The sequence below is a fragment of the Mya arenaria genome, chromosome 3 (assembly GCF_026914265.1).
Source record: "Mya arenaria isolate MELC-2E11 chromosome 3, ASM2691426v1".
In the NCBI taxonomy this organism is placed as follows: domain Eukaryota; kingdom Metazoa; phylum Mollusca; class Bivalvia; order Myida; family Myidae; genus Mya; species Mya arenaria.
The window spans coordinates 33764768-33781349 of record NC_069124.1 but is presented as its reverse complement, the minus strand read 5'-3'; the positions used below and the strand labels follow the sequence as shown (position 1 = coordinate 33781349).

The following is a 16582-nucleotide window of genomic DNA, read 5'->3' as shown; positions in this document are numbered from 1 at the left end:
ATTATTCCAAATGTTATTTGAAATCACCTGCTATCAAGAGAAGTGTACCTTACTTCTTCGGTTTTTTTGCGCAATATCAATGAATCTAGCCCCTTTATCCGGTTTTTATTCTAAACGTTAAACTTGACGATAATCGAAATATGTAAGTTAAATGGTTAGATAACATATGAGTTAATTGTGTAATAACAAAAAACACCGTGATGTTTATATTAGATTGCAACAATGTATAGTCATACACTATTATCCAGATGAGGCAGGGCAAAGCAGCAATTTCGATGTCTACGTCTCAAACAGATCAGCAGACAGGGAATCCGTAGAACATGTCGACTCAACTGCAAATGAAGACGGATATACAAACATATTTTCGCTGCCAAGGATCATACAGTTTTTAACCTTAACTAGAAAACAAAGCAGTGTTTTGACAATATGCGAAGTAAAATTATACTATGGAGGTACGTATATTGTACTTAGGAATACATATCGTAATATAAACCTGTTTTCTAAGGGATTGATGGTCACAGTCCATTTGATAGGAACTTTGTTTTAAATTCTTGGATATTATGCCCCCGAAGGTTGGCATGTTAAAATCGCACCGTCCGTCCGTCTGTCCGTCCGTCCGTCCTTGTGTCCAGCTCAATAACTCATGTCCGGGCTGTAACTTACCCTTGTATGGACAGATTTAAAAATAACTTGCCACATGTGTTCCACATACCAAGACGATGTGTCGCGTGTAAGACCCGTGTTCCTACCTCTAAGGTCAAGATCACACTTAGTGTTTATTCACAATGGAGTGCTGCATATAGGACATAGAGTATAGGTTGTCGTGTCCGGGCAGTAACTCTCCCTTGTATGGACAGATTTTAAAATAACTTGGGACATGTGTTCCACATACCAAGACGACGTGTCGCGTGCAAGACCCGTGTCCCTACCTCTAAGGTCAAGGTCACACTTAGTGTTTATTCACAATGGAGTGCTGCATATAAGGACATAGTGTATAGGTTCTTGTGTCCGGGCTGTAATTTTCCCTTGTATAAACAGATTTTAAAATAACTTGCCACATGTGTTCCACATACCAAGACAATGTGTCGCGTGCAAGACCCGTGTCCCTACCTCTAAGGTCAAGGTCACACTTAGTGTTTATTCATAATGGAGTGCTGCATATAAGGACATAGTGTATAGGTTGTCGTGTCCGGGCTGTAACTTTCCCTTGAATGGACATATTTTTAATAACTTGGCACATGTGTTCCACATAACAAGACGACGTGTCGCATACAAGACCCGTGTCCCTACCTCTAAGGTTAAGGTCACACTTAGGTGTTTATTCACAATGGAGTGCTGCATATAAGGACATAGAGAATAGGTTGTCGTGTCCGGGCTGTAACTCTCCCTTGTATGGACAGATTTTAAAATTACTTGCCACATGTGTCCGACATACCAAGACGACCGGTACGTGCAAGATCCATGTCCCTACCTCTAAGTTCAAGGTCACACTAAGTGTTTATTCACAATGGAATGCTGCTTATAAGGACATAACAGTGAAGGTTGACAAGTATGGGTGGTATTTTTTATGTTTAGAGGCAATTTAAAATAACTTGCCATATGTATTTGACACGTAAAGGCAAGATCAACTTTTCATGAACTGACCTTGTTCATAGGTCAATGTCACATTCGGGGGCATTCGTCACATACTGTGACAGCTCTTGTTTTTTCTTTATTTTACCAGTAAATACATGTTACAGAATGCGAACTTGGCAAATTTGGGGAGGGATGCGTCCACGATTGTCATTGTGCAAATGGAGAAATGTGTGACGGTCTCACGGGTGAATGTGCCTCACAGATTTGTAAACGAGGGTGGACAGGATCCTCATGTAATTTTCGTAAGTAATGATATTGCCGACCATACCGATAACAGAAATTCATTGAAAATATGCATGTACAGTATTTAGTCAAATCCTCGAATAGAGTTCTGAACATACCAGTAGGGAGAAATCGTCGAACATTTTAGAGAAGAACTTTTTGAGAAAGATCATGGTCTGTGACATAATGTCAAGAAGGTTTCTAAAATAATTAGAGATGGAATGTGCTTGAAACAGCAATAAGTTACAACCATTACGTAAGATAATCACAGAATCTGTAAGGTTCAGTAAAGTAGAGAAACGACACTTCATACACATGGGCACAACGGGTAAGATTTATATGTTTCAGTCCTCATCAAAGATCAACAACCCTTTCCATTCGGTGGAGTCGCTGGAGGGGCAGTCGGGGTTGTCTTTGGTGCCGCTGTCATTGTTGGCTTAGGATTTTTCTTCTACAGAAGGAGAACACGGTAAGCATTACACCATATGAGTTTTGTCACAACTGATAAGCATACGTTATTCGATCCAACTATTAAAATAAAACAACTTATATACGCTCATACGATGACTATTCATTTGACAGAACTCCGCAAACAACAAAATCAAGTCAAACGTACGAAAACCCTGGGTTTGGTACACCAAAGCTGAACGTTTCAAACGCATCGACGGAGATTTCTGCTCAAAATTCAGGAGGTAAGTGAATATTTATATTGAAGTTTACTAGATACGAGATACTAGATACTGCAAAACCTTTCTTAAAATTTGCGTACAGATAAAACATATTAGCGATATTTAGGTGCTTTTTAACTGAGGAGTGTTTGGCCACGTAGCTATTAATGAAAAAACGCACACACTTATTGAGGCTAATATTTTTATCTAGGCACAAATCATATGATTTTTTGTCATTTAAGTCAAATGAGTTAAACATGATATTGCATTAAAATATAAAAAAATGCACTTTTGCATCAACCTATATTGTGCGTCTTTAAGGGTTTTCAACAGCGCAAAATTCGTTTGAAGAACCAAAACTAAAAATGTTTAAAAGATCAATTTATATTTAGTTTTGACGTTCAATATTTAGCAAGCGTAATTCATATATCCTTTGCAACATGTATAGCTGTAATTAGGAGTTGAGCAAATTTTACGAAAAAGATTTTATCAGATTATCAATTTAAAAGCATTTACATTTTCCCGGTAAAGTCCTAACACAAAATAAATATGTTTTTGTGTCAAAATTGTTAGAACTACACACTCAATAATATTTTGTGGTGATTGCAGCTATTTTAATAACTATATTTGCATTTTTGTAACAAGGAATTGAATTCCAATCCACTATGGTTAGTTATATTTCTGAATATCTTTTTATTGGAAAAAAATATCATCATATAACCCTCAAGACATTGTTGATAAGGTAGTCTGGGGCATTGTGACACACAAAAAAACAAAGTTATAATTTAAGCACACTTGCTGAATGCTTTTTCTCCACAATCTTATAAAACCTTTTTTCGTAAAATTTGGTCAACTCCTTACTACCCCAAAACATGTCACAGGGAGAGAAAGAGAAACCAGAGTATCAAGGTATGTTTTACTCCTGAAAAGGAGAGCTTTTCAAAACTAAATAAAACGTGGACTTTTGAAACATTTGAATTGTTTGCTTTCCCCACCCACTTTTACACTGTGGAAGGCCCTCAAAGAGACAACCAGAACACAAAATGGCGTATTTAGATTATCAGTAGCATCATCTCTTTTAAAAAACGTTTTTGTTTAAGATCTCACCTCCAGAAGCATTTCTAAATGCATGCATACCTGGATCAAACACATGTTCCACAGACCGTTTCAGGGTTAAGTTTAACCAACTACACTAAATATATTTCAGTTGCACATACAACGGACGAAGATAACCATTATTATGAGTTTGAAAATTCCATACCTGGTATTCAGGTTCAGAATCTTTGGGATTACATCAGAGACAACAAGAACAAAAAATGCCAACACTTTTACGACGAGTTTGCGGTAAGTTGTCATGACGCGTTTTTAACTGTTCTGTATGTATTCATTTCATATGTTTAATTCAGTTGAAATTTTTAATATTATTATTACGATAAAGAATTGCATGCACGCGTGTGTGTGAAAACTAAGTAAGATTGAAAGTGTTAATGGTTAAAGGATATAGCCAGTCCTTGTTCCACATTATAAGTGGACACAAGTTTAATATCAAACTGTGTTCAAAGCGTGTACACACGACTCCTCCACAAGGAGATACTAATGTGTATCTATATAAATAACACATCTTTTATTCCGGCCCACAGAAGCTACCCATTGGACTGGTTTATCAACACAATGTGGCTGCAAGAGCAGAATACATAGGGAAGAACAGATACAGGGAGATGTACGCATGTAAGTCTAGAAGTACAAATATTTACTTATTACCGTAGTAAAAATACACAAGTCGGCAACTTAAATAAATAACATAAATATGTTATTTGAGCAAACACAAATGGGAAGCGAGTATAATTGATTACAAAGCATGATGAAATTCAAAGATATTTAAAACGTCCGTTCAAAACATTATTTAATAAAGAAATTACGTTTGGGAATGTCTGTATCATTAAGATGACCATTTATGTATATTATGTGATAGGCGACCTCATCCTGCACACGAACAGGCATTTTGTCATTGACTTCGTTATTGTCCTGTCACCTATACGTGTTCTTCTTATGTTTAGATGACCACTCCCGCGTACCATTACAGAAGGAAAGGGCTTCCGACTGTGATTACATTAATGCGAGCTACATAAACGTAAGCTGATTTTTATCTATATTTTTACAACAATTGATAACAAAATAAGATTATAAGTATCTTTCATGGCGAGAGTGTAAGATAGGTTGATTTCGACCCGAGCGTAGGGCGTTTTGTGGAAACGAGGTTTACCGAGTTTCCGCAAAACACACTGCGCGAGGGTCGGGATGAACCTATCTTACACGAGCGGCTATGGTAGATGCTTTTCCTCCCACCTCAGTTAAATAAAATTAAGTAAAAATGTTTTTGTATAAATGAACTATTTTGTGCTTAGTGAAAATAATTGCGTATGGATATGCGATAATTCGTGGATGTCATGGATATGCGCGCAGTGATTCAGATTATGTTAATAGTCAAATCGGTCTTTAAATAGTCCTAAGGAGAGTGAAGCATTATTTCTTGAAAGGTGCGTGAAAACTTTTTTTATGATGACATTTGAAGCGAGAAATAATCAATTAGCTTTCTAAATATTGCCACAAGACAATGTTTCCATGATGCTACAGACGACAGTCTTCAACAAGAGAGGTACTTACAATGTGGCGACCATTAAAAAGGAGTTCCATACGGGCATTTTATCTTCGCCCGTGTGCAAGATAAGATCATGGTTAAATTATTGGATCTACTTTTCTGAGATGGGAGAAAAAAATCTTCCATCAGCATGGCAATCGAATACTGTATTTTTTTTTAAATCTTCTCTTTGCAGGGTTATGGTAAAGTTCGAAAGTTTATCGCTTCTCAAGGTAATACATAAAGTCATTTTATCACTTGATATAAAAAATAAACTACAATACAGATATAAACTTACTTTATGTCCGAAAATGCTTTACTTATCCCGAAACTTATGTTATCTTTTGTCATATTACAATGTTTTCTTTGATACAGTTAACATCTGCAATATATGAATATTAAAAAAGTATTGTATTAATGCTGATGTTGTGTATACGTCTTTTCTCTAATACCTTGGTTAAGGTCCAACCAAAAACATGATCGACGATTTCTGGCGAATGGTCTGGCAAGAAAATGCTGAAAAGATAGTCATGCTTACTAACCTGGTTGAAATGGCGACGGTAATATCGACTTGAATAACACTCATATAAGTTGATAATCTATGATTATGTTCCTGGTGTATATTGTAAATGATTTTCATTTTTTCCTTCACTGAAAATTTGCCTTACGACTATACTAAATATAATACCACCATATAAGCATTTGCCAAAGAATGTACTGTACTAGCTTATGTGATAGCAATATCAATATGAACATTTGAATCGTGAATAGCACCGATAGGTATTACAATATTTTATTGAAAGATTTCCTTTTTTTATCGTTATGTTAAATCATTTTTCACCTAAATAGAACTGTAAATTACATTGAAAGTATCTACCCATCCTAAACAGGTAACACCATGCGCGTCATCCTGTTTGCAATCACAGCAACAAGCATTTAAATTTGACGTGCTTATTCAAGTTTACTATAATATTCTGTTCAGCCTGCAGCATTTCCTTTATATTAATTGTTACCTTATAGCAACGCCGCAAGTTAGTATATTTTGTTGATTTCTTTATTTTATATTTTTATCAGGTAAAGTGCCTTCAATACTGGCCAGAAATAGACCAAACATGCTCATTCGGTGGAATCGACATATCCGTCACTGGTGTTGAGGAGTTTAGAGATTATGAAATAAGAACAATAATTACTAAAAAGGTTTGTTCTTATACTTTGAGTATTTGCTATTTACTTCTTGCCATTACATGTTTTTCCTGAACAATTTTAAACGTTTCATGGTTTCAGTGACATATATGACAGTACTTCAATATCTTTGTCAGGCCCAAAGTGATTCCAGGCGAATTCAACAGTATCACTTTAAAGCCTGGCCAGACAAAGATGTCCCTGACAATGGATGGTGTCTTGTTGAGTTTTTGAATGCTGTCGAAACACAGTCGACAAATGCACCAATCATAGTACACTGCAGGTAAACATGGCCCAATCATAGTACGCTGCAGGTAAACATGGCCCAATCATATAACATTGTAGGTAAATGCACCAATCATAGTACATTGCAGGTAAAATGCACCAATCATAGTACATTGCAGGTAAAAATGCACCAATCACAGTACACTACAGGTATAATTGGACCAAACATTATACACTGCAGGTAAAAAATGCACCAATCATAGTACATTGCAGATAAAAATGCATGCATCATAGTTCGTTGCAGGTAAAAATGACAATACTTCATGTTTGTCGAATAACTGGAACTTACATTATGAATTTAAATACGATTGGTTCTTGAATGCAAGTATAATAGTAAGACCTTGAACTTACATTCAAAATTGGTCCTCTGTCATAAAGATTGTCATTGTTTTTTAGTGCCGGTGTTGGTCGGACCGGCACGTTTATTGCACTTGACAACCTCGTAGATCAGGCACGGACTGAAAAATGTGTTAGACCGTTGCAAATGGTTGAAGCCCTGAGGCGCCAACGAGTCAACATGGTTCAGACAAAGGTAGGAGTAAAACAATGCTATAAAAGGCTTAAATGTATACATGTATGTATTTGTGTAGAAGACCACTAGTTATATTGTCATTTGGCGTGATATTTCAATGTTAGTAGATAGGCTAACTCGAGAACACGCGGGAACGCCTTGAAAGGTCGAGTGACCCGATATGTTAGTAACTCTGAAGTCTAATCTCGAACAAGTATCCTTGTATTTAACTCCATGACATGTAAACGTTTTATGATTTCGAATCAGGATCAGTATGTATACTTGCACGAAGCGCTTGCCGAAGCTCTGCTGATGGGCACTGATCACGTCTGGCATAGACAGTTTGAAGAGGTCCATCCCTTCATGATGGCAACAGAACCGGGAGAGAAACAAACGAGGATGGTTAAACAGTTTCAGGTCAGATGATGTAATAACTATGTTAACAAGAACTGCTAGATAGTGTCCTTTTTATCAATTCTGAGATAGTAAAAAAGTTGTGTAAAGCTATTGTTATTATTGTTTTGTTCCTTGTTCCTTGCTTCTTATTTTATTTAAACTCCATTATATAAACCTGAGTGCGTTCTTTGGTAGTGACCAGGCTATATAAACCTGAGTGCGTTCTTTGGTAGTGACCAGGCTATATAAACCTGAGTGCGTTCTTTGGTAGTGACCAGGCTATATAAACCTGAGTGCGTTCTTTGGTGGTGACCAGGCTATATAAACCTCAGTGCGTTCTTTGGTAGTGACCAGGCTATATAAACCTGTAAGCGTTCTTTGGTAGTGACCAGGCTATATAAACCTGTAAGCTTTATTTGGTAGTGACCAGGCTATATAAACCTGTAAGCGTTATTTGGTAGAGATCAGGCTATATAAACCTGTAAGCGTTCTTTGGTAGTGACCAGGCTATATAAACCTGCAAGCTTTCTTTGGTAGTGACCAGGCTAAATAAACCTGTAAACGTTATTTGGTAGTGACCAGGCTATATAAACCTGTAAGCTTTCTTTGGTAGTGACCAGGCTATATAAACCTGTAAGCGTTATTTGGTAGAGACCAGGCTATATAAACCTGTAAGCGTTCTTTGGTAGTGACAAGGCTATATAAACCTGTAAGCTTTCTTTGGTAGTGACCAGGCTATATAAACCTGTAAGCTTTCTTTGGTAGTGACCAGGCTATATAAACCTGTAAGCGTTATTTGGTAGAGACCAGGCTATATAAACCTGTAAGCGTTCTTTGGTAGTGACCAGGCCCCGTGTCTATAAAGATCGGATGGCTTAAGATTTAAGCCTTAAACTTCCAGACGTAAACTAGTGTTTGGCTTCAACTGCGTTTCAATAAACAAAATTGTAAGGATATTTATCGCATAGCTTCTGACCGTAACCACTTTACGGGTGTACATGAGCATTTTAAGTAGCGTAAGGTTTACGACTACGAAATCTAATTGAAACGGGGTCCAGTACTGTATTTCCTTATTGTTATTTATATCGTTGCTTATGTTTTGAACACTGCTTTCAGTTGACTGAACAAAGTCTTACAAATGAAGCCCAGCAAATGCAGAATGGACCAGAATATGGAAACATGGAAACAATTCTTTCAGAAAGTATGATGTTGAAATAGTGCTTTACGTTTAATATGTGTTTTGTTTACACTGATGTAACTTTAAATGTACATGCATTTAAAAAGAACGATAATTTATTATGAACCGAAGTGTTATCATTAATATTTCTCGTTAATTGTAGTTGACGCATATCGCCCGAAATTAAAGAAACGAGGTTTAAATTTTACACCAAAGCTCGGCGCAATCCTGTTGCCAGTAAGTATTCAGCGAACTTATTAAGTTGCGTGATCTATTTTAAACAGAATTAACCCGGTTAAACCGTGTGTCAATTTTTCTGTATCTAAACCTTTGTCTTTGTTAAACGTTCATAAAGTGAATCAAATATTTTTCCATCGATGTGCAAGGTATCGTATGGTCAAAAATCAAAACAATCGTTGACATATTGCTCATACATTTTTATTCTATCGTTATGTGCTGTATACAGTTAACGCTGCCTCATTTAATAAACAAGTTTTGTGCTATACAAGTGTGACACACATTTTGTCAAGCAACTGAAATAGTACAAAACATAAGCATGAATAATCGAATGCAAATGATGACCACTATATCTCATTTCGATGCTGTTTATTACTTAACGAGTTTTGCCAAAACATTGAACGCATAATCTACATAAAACGCCACCTCTCAACTCGGGTATTACTGTTATCGGATGTATTGCTATTGTGAATGTGAATACTTCAGAGCTTTTCCCTGAAGAACACGTTATTGCTGTGTAAATCACCATGTGAAGAGCAGCTGGAAGAGTTTTGGTCCATTGTTGAGGAGCAGCACGTGATCACCATCATAATGCTTACCTCTACATCCTGCCGGGCACACAAGGTATGGTAGAACAATTCAAAGAATTATCGTGGGTTAATACTTCAATGTACCAAACGACATAAACATATATCGAATCACACGTCATTGACGTTTTCTACCGTCAAACAGCGCGCTCTAGTTAAAGGGTTACGACCCTTTAATACATGTATACAGTTTTAACCCCAAGACTTGTAAAACAAGATACGTGAATAATTTATGTAGTATGATATACTGTAAGAAATGGTAAGACCAATTATGGAAGCGCATGTGCTACGAAATATTTGTGATAAAAAATTATGCCTCATCCGTGTGCCTCTGAACAGATAATGTGTTGATAGTTTGCCTATTGGCTGTCTTATGTTTAACTCAAATTAGAAAGCAGTAACGCATGACTTTACAGTCACTGCTTTTTCTTATCTTTGACCATATTCACAGACAAGGATAAATCCATATTGTTTAGTTTAAATTTTAGACATGTGTGTACATGGGCGGAAATGGAGATCGAAAAGTTGGACGATATTCCGTTAACTTCATACAAGAACGGAAAAACAAAACGTTCAATGAAAGGAGCTTTTCGTTTCGGGACGACAACAATGAGGTTTGGTTCTGAAAGATCTTGTAACTCGAAAAGTATAACATGGTTATAGTGTGTATAATTGTTTCGAATGGTTAAATTCTGTTCTTTGTTAGTATACATATTTAATTCACTATTTTAATGAAAGAGGAAAATGTTAAGAGTGCCATATTTATGTAGTTTACATATCCATTTAAGGACGAAGATTATCTTACAACAGTAAAACAGTTTCAATTCACCGCTTGGACTGAAAACGAAACACTTCCACCAATGCAGAACATGTTAGACTGCCTCGATGCTGTAAGAAAATGGCAGCCGCATCTAGCCGAAAACAGACCTGTTTTGATTCACTGCGTGTAAGTACCCTTATTAAGGGGTTCAATTTGGTGTTTCAATTTACTGCAATGTAAGGTATATAAACTAACTGGCCTCTCTATCTAGATATTGGCCATACTGGAGTTCTGACAACAAAACTGTAGCATCATTATACAATAATTTTGACGTAATAATTTTTGCAATCGGACGTGTCTTTGAAATTAGTCCTGCATTTTCACTGTCAAATAGTTTGAGAATTAAGCCCTTTTTTACTTCTACTCCAAACGCTAGTATACACAGGGCTGGCACTCCGAAATGGCTTAAAAATTGTATTCATTTTAGCGCTTTCTGAAAAAAACTTCTAAATAGTGTCATATTATATCCTTTTTTGCACATAATAACAAATGCTCGTTTCAATCATAATATATTTCACCTTGTGAACACAAAAGGTAAATAGTTCAGTCGTGGCTTCGCAGTTATTATATCTTTAAATATATCTTTTGGTGCTCACTCGGTGAATTATATTACGATCTACCACTGAAATAAAAATCTAACACTGAAACAAACAATGTTCCTTGATATAACAAGGACGGGGCATGAACGAAGTGGATTGATCGCAGTACTTCTAAATGAGCTTCATCGCATGGAAAAGACACGAGGTCAGATAAACATCGTGGAGTCTGTAAAGACAATGAAACAGAGAAACAGGGACATCATACCCAATATTGTGCGTAATATGTGCACATTTCGTACTTTCGCAATATTTTTAGTCCATGCATTTTTAAATGTTTTGCTACTGTCATCAAATTTCTAATGTGTGTTGTGTTCTCTGTAGCCACTATTTATGTATACGCATGTTACATGATACCGGGACTTGAACATATGTAGCTTCCTGTTCGCACAACCCCTTGATACCCTTCATGGCGCAGTTTTATAGCCTGCGCTCTTATCGATGTAGGCATAACGATCTTGTCATTTCTCAAAAATCTTCTCTGTTGATTGCTGGGTCATTTAATTTATTTATTTTATGGTATTTCTCATTTTCGGTCAGTTCAATAGCTTTGACTTGGTAGTGGTACTCCTCTTTCGAATCGGACTCTTGAACCTACCTTACATTATTGTCCCTCTGCTGGAAGCACCAAGTGATTCAGCTTTTGAATAGATTTTCCCTTTGCGGGACAGATCTGCTTGTTTGATTATTTAAAACAACAGATGACCGTTCACTTGCTTTATTCATGATATGGTATGTTCCGGGAGTACCGGTATCATACTAATTCCGTATAAATTTAGAGTGGCTACAAAGAACACAACAATGAGAGTGATATATGTGTAAAGGATTGTGCAATTCAATTATTGAACCTTTTACCTTTTTCATATTTTCTAAACTTATTTCAGTTCAAACGTGTCAGTAGTTGATGTGCGCATCATAAACATATAATAAAAAGCATACGTATTTCTTATATGATTACTGTCACCTTCCACAGTCTTTCTAACAGTGACTTGTTTTTCATTTCAGGTCCAATATAAATTCATTTACGATTCACTTTTGGAACATGTCCAGAACTCAACTGTATATGAGAACATCAAAAGTGCTTGAATATCGCAATGACCCTGGTACTGTGGTGTGCTGCGCTTAAATAATAATTACCGTTGTATAAGCAGTTATCATGCATAACGAGACAGATACTTTTTACGTTCTTACTTGAACATTTGAAACGAGTGCGTGCTGATGTTGATGTTTTTATTATCAATAATCAGGCTTTTTTTCTATTCTAGTTTTTATTATTTTTTATTAGATATTACAATGCAAAATGTTTCTCGTGTGTAATAGTGACGCATTGTATTTTTATATATTTGTGTGTTTGGTTGCTAGCATAGAAATATATTTGGTGATCATTTAGTGTCAAGGAAACCGTAAACGTGTCTTGTTTATAAACACGCAAATGTGTAACACGCAAATGTGTAATACGTTTATATGTGTTATACTTATAATGTTTATTGTATATAGTTTGTAGCTAACTGCACATGCCACATAGCATCATATATAGGTGAAGTACGTTATTTGGTATACTATAAATATACCACTCATAAAAGCTACTGAAACAAATTTCCTTTAGGTGCACTTCTAGTACTTTAGAAACATAAGTACTCTGAAATGAAATGACATGTTGTAGCGTTCACTGGCCTTTAGATTGTTAAAAACGTTTGTTAATACATTGCACTAGAGATTTAACTGTTGTATTGAAATGTACATAATGAAAACTTTGTTATTGTTACTGGCCGCATGTATACTCGTAAGTGTTCATGATAAATTCGATTGTCCTGCAAATATTCATCACTTTATCAACGAAATCCCAAAGCATGTTGTGTTTCATGTTGTATATATTCTTTGTAATAATAAACTAGAAATACTTATGTAGGTCGGAGACCAATAAATTTATTTCCTATATATTCTGAAGTAAAATGACCAATTTGCACGAAAAATGATTTAAAGCGTTTCATGTCACAACCAAACGACCTACGATCCATGTTTGGAGTCGGCTTCGCAAGTGCTAAAGGTTTAACTATCAAGTAACCATAATCACTCTTTAACAATATGCATAAAAGGTAAAAAGGCATATCATAACTGCTATAAAAGTTTTCATTGTAAGCATTCAAAACTGCTATGATTACAAGGATCATAAAATAACGTTGTTTCATTGAATTAAAATCACATCAACCATCAATCTGATCGTTAATTACAAGCCTTTGTCTCTAATAAAACGACTTTGGAAAGAACAATACTGTATATAATTATAATGCTTATGTTCATATCACAGAATACACTATACTGTAAGGGTAATTGACAGGAATCGTTTTCGGATTTTATTATCGCTTACACAAAGTTGCTTCACCGTATAAGCTTAACAATAATAGGCTGTTGTTCAGATATGGTCGTTATGTTTATAATAAAACCATTGCTCATGGCTGTAATTTATTTCATCGTTCTAAAAACAACAGATCGTGGTCACTGGGTTCCATCGACAAAGCATGCAAAGCGGGGTTTTGGAAGTTTTTCATTGATTATTTAGTGACATGTATAAACTATAATATATCAAGTCATAAACGGTAATTAGAGAAAAGCACACTGAGATACGGTGTAAAGAATTGTTTTGCTTTTGCTATGAATTTGTTTTAACATGATCGGCTGAAATTTGTTTAGAACTTTTGAACTTCGATGTACTAATCGGTTTGTCATTTTATCGATTTTGATTAGTGTTATCACTTTCGTAATGGAGACCATCAAGACATGCAAATCATATATCTACAAATACAAATGCCAACCCATCTGAGACTATTGGTTGGGTTGCTTTCCTTTTACTGATTGGCAAGACGTATTGGATGTTGCATAACAATTTCTGAAAGCTACATGGTAAAATCCCATATAAGCTTAGCATCCATTATCTAGTAAATACCATATTCCAGCAATTCAATGATATATTCAGAAGTAATATCCTTCAGGGTTAAAAGTCCATGAAACCGCGCGGTCAGTGCGGACAAGTATTTTGTCGCATTCTTTCGTTATTGATTTTCAGTATTTCTACGCCAACGCTTTAAAATATTTGAAATTGTGCGTTCACTAATGTTTTTTACATTAGTATTTTGTGTGGGCAAATGACAATCGGTTCTTTTTTTATTTTGTGTTCATTGATTTTACATGGGTCGATTCTGACGAATGCACCAAATAATAGTTCCATACAGTATATTTCAGCTAGTCTATTTTTCCACCAAATTTGTGTCAGCAGTAAAATATAGCATATAAACGTGGGCAAATGAAAATTGAAAAAAACACATACATTTTTTTTTTCATTTTACGTTGACCGATTCTGACAACTAAAATCAAACAAGGACGTGAGATGTCCTTTTTCAATATTTAAAGCTTAAGCTTGTTCTGTATATTTATATAATTAAAGCTATTCTACCCTTGAAACTATACCAAAATAATATTCGGCACAACCAACAGTACAATTTAAGGAATGTTGGTTTATTTCTAGAGTGAAGGTGCATATGAGTTTACGAATTCTCCGTTATGTTCGAATGATTTTTATTTCATGTAGAACAGTTTTAATTGTTCAGCATTTTTCAAAGTTAAATTTTGTCCTTTGTATTTATTTGAGTAGCAAAATACTGTAAACTGTTGGACAAAACTATGTCGATATGATGTACGCGTGTATTTCATCTTAGAGGCTGTCTACACCAGCAATTGGATAAAAATGATTTTCTTTATGATCTGGTCAACGTTGTCCGAAATGTTAATCAATTGGTCGATATAACGTTTTAGATAAGTATCGAGCAATCAACTCATTGATAAATATAGTTGCCAAAAGATAAACTGTAGACAACAAATATTCATACAACTGCAACCAATTGAATAGATGTGGGATAAGCTGTCCACATATTTTCTTATGGCCAATAGGTTATGTATGCGGAGAACTTTGAACCAAACCAAAAAGATAACCGATTTTATCAAATTGGCTGATGGTTACTGTAAGTGATGTTTGAACTATTTTTCGTGAACAGTAAGACAGATCATCATTTAAGGGTAAACTCAACGAGTAAAACGCCAAATGTAGTATACACATTGTTTTCGGCCTTGATTGTTTTTGGTATAATACTGTCCTGCTTTGTTTTCCTTCTTATCATTGAGGCCAAACCTATTTCGGAACAATCAGCTGACGGTATAGAAATAGAGGGATGCTGTTGACTAATGTCTGACCATATAGATAAAGAAGGAAATTCTTACTAAAGAAAAAAAAGTAGTAGGAAGAGTTTATTTATATTTCATGGCGTACTATTTGTTTGTTAAATATTAATTTTATAATGAAACTTTATTAAAGTGTATTGTAGTTTATATTTTTATATTTTATAAGAGCGTTAAGTTGCAAGCCATAGTTTCATATATTGCCGCCCTACAATAAATCTGATAAAACAGCACATGGCGTTTCGTTACCTTTTTAGGGGTGAACACATTTCTGTATTGAAATATAACACGTGTTTAGTCAATCATTGCAATACTCTGTCATGCTGTGCATAATTATACTATTCCTTTCAAAAAGCTGAAATGACTCAGAAGCCGAACAACAATTAGGACCAAAAACAATTTCTATTACATGTCGAACATTCAAACCATTCGGACACTAGACATCCCGCTGTTTATCACGGGCGAGTATATTTCTAATGGTACTCTTGTTAAAGTTGAACTCAGTGTTGGTCTGTCCTGAGGACTACGCAAGATTCATGTTGATGAAGTCACGTTTGTGCACCGATTTCATTAATATATGTGAGTAGAAGGACCAGTGTAGGATTGATCGTTGCCCTCTCGTGACAAGATATCTTGACGCGTTTATCGGAAGGAATAGGAAATCCATGGGCCGAATTAGTGTCGATTATTCAATGGCGGGAGTCCCAATTACAGCGTTATATGTACGACTATTAATATGTCACGAAATTGGCTCCGATATCTCATACGACGTGATTACAAATCCCGACAATACACGATAAACTACGACTAATCTGCGTAAATTACCGTTGAGTTATTCAAAGGCCGCCGTATTAGAGCTGTGTTAGGCCGTAACACGGGCGTAATATATCATGACGTGATTGCAGGTGTTAATATTCGTGCAGACTTAATCCATACAAAGTTAGGTTATAATGGAAACACTTAAACATAATACATTTGGAAACAAATGCTTATTTCAATCATGTCAAACCCCTTAATAAGCGACTTAACCATCATCATCCTTGTAAATGTTATAACTTATTGTTGAAGTTTTTGTCATGCATTGCAAACGGATTTTAATATTTTTTGTAAAACTTTCACATTCAAACGTGCCAACGCGAATCCGTTCAATGGTATGCTTAGTCCTTGAACAGCAAATGTTGTATGTGACGGGGAAAATGCTAAAAAACAAAAATTGTCTTAGTAATTGAACATATATGCTTGAGTACAATGCTACATATTTACACCCCAACTTCCATTCCTTAAATGAACTGCCTTTCGGCAATTGCGTTTATCAATCGATAAACGCAACATCTTCGGATATGTTCGGATCGCAATTAATCGCATTACAATATACATGAAAACTATTGATCTTGATAT

The 16582-nt window shown here is 35.5% G+C and overlaps 1 protein-coding gene across 3 annotated transcripts in view; it reads left to right on the top strand.

Annotated features, from left to right (window-relative positions):
* LOC128227738 (receptor-type tyrosine-protein phosphatase S-like) overlaps window positions 1-15401 on the top strand; it is a 34976-nt gene extending 19575 nt beyond the window's left edge. For all 3 annotated transcript variants that reach the window (XM_052938545.1, XM_052938543.1, XM_052938544.1), the window contains 20 exons: window positions 249-452; window positions 1740-1877; window positions 2206-2326; window positions 2440-2549; window positions 3733-3869; window positions 4166-4253; window positions 4583-4656; window positions 5360-5396; window positions 5626-5723; window positions 6238-6360; window positions 6483-6628; window positions 7027-7162; window positions 7409-7558; window positions 8654-8738; window positions 8878-8951; window positions 9438-9575; window positions 10027-10152; window positions 10327-10484; window positions 11032-11170; window positions 11960-15401. In XM_052938545.1, the coding sequence (XP_052794505.1) occupies window positions 249-452; window positions 1740-1877; window positions 2206-2326; window positions 2440-2549; window positions 3733-3869; window positions 4166-4253; window positions 4583-4656; window positions 5360-5396; window positions 5626-5723; window positions 6238-6360; window positions 6483-6628; window positions 7027-7162; window positions 7409-7558; window positions 8654-8738; window positions 8878-8951; window positions 9438-9575; window positions 10027-10152; window positions 10327-10484; window positions 11032-11170; window positions 11960-12040 (2363 nt within the window). In that variant the 3' untranslated portion in view covers window positions 12041-15401. The remainder of the gene's footprint in view (window positions 1-248; window positions 453-1739; window positions 1878-2205; window positions 2327-2439; window positions 2550-3732; window positions 3870-4165; window positions 4254-4582; window positions 4657-5359; window positions 5397-5625; window positions 5724-6237; window positions 6361-6482; window positions 6629-7026; window positions 7163-7408; window positions 7559-8653; window positions 8739-8877; window positions 8952-9437; window positions 9576-10026; window positions 10153-10326; window positions 10485-11031; window positions 11171-11959) is intronic.
* The last annotated feature ends 1181 nt before the right edge of the window (window positions 15402-16582 follow it).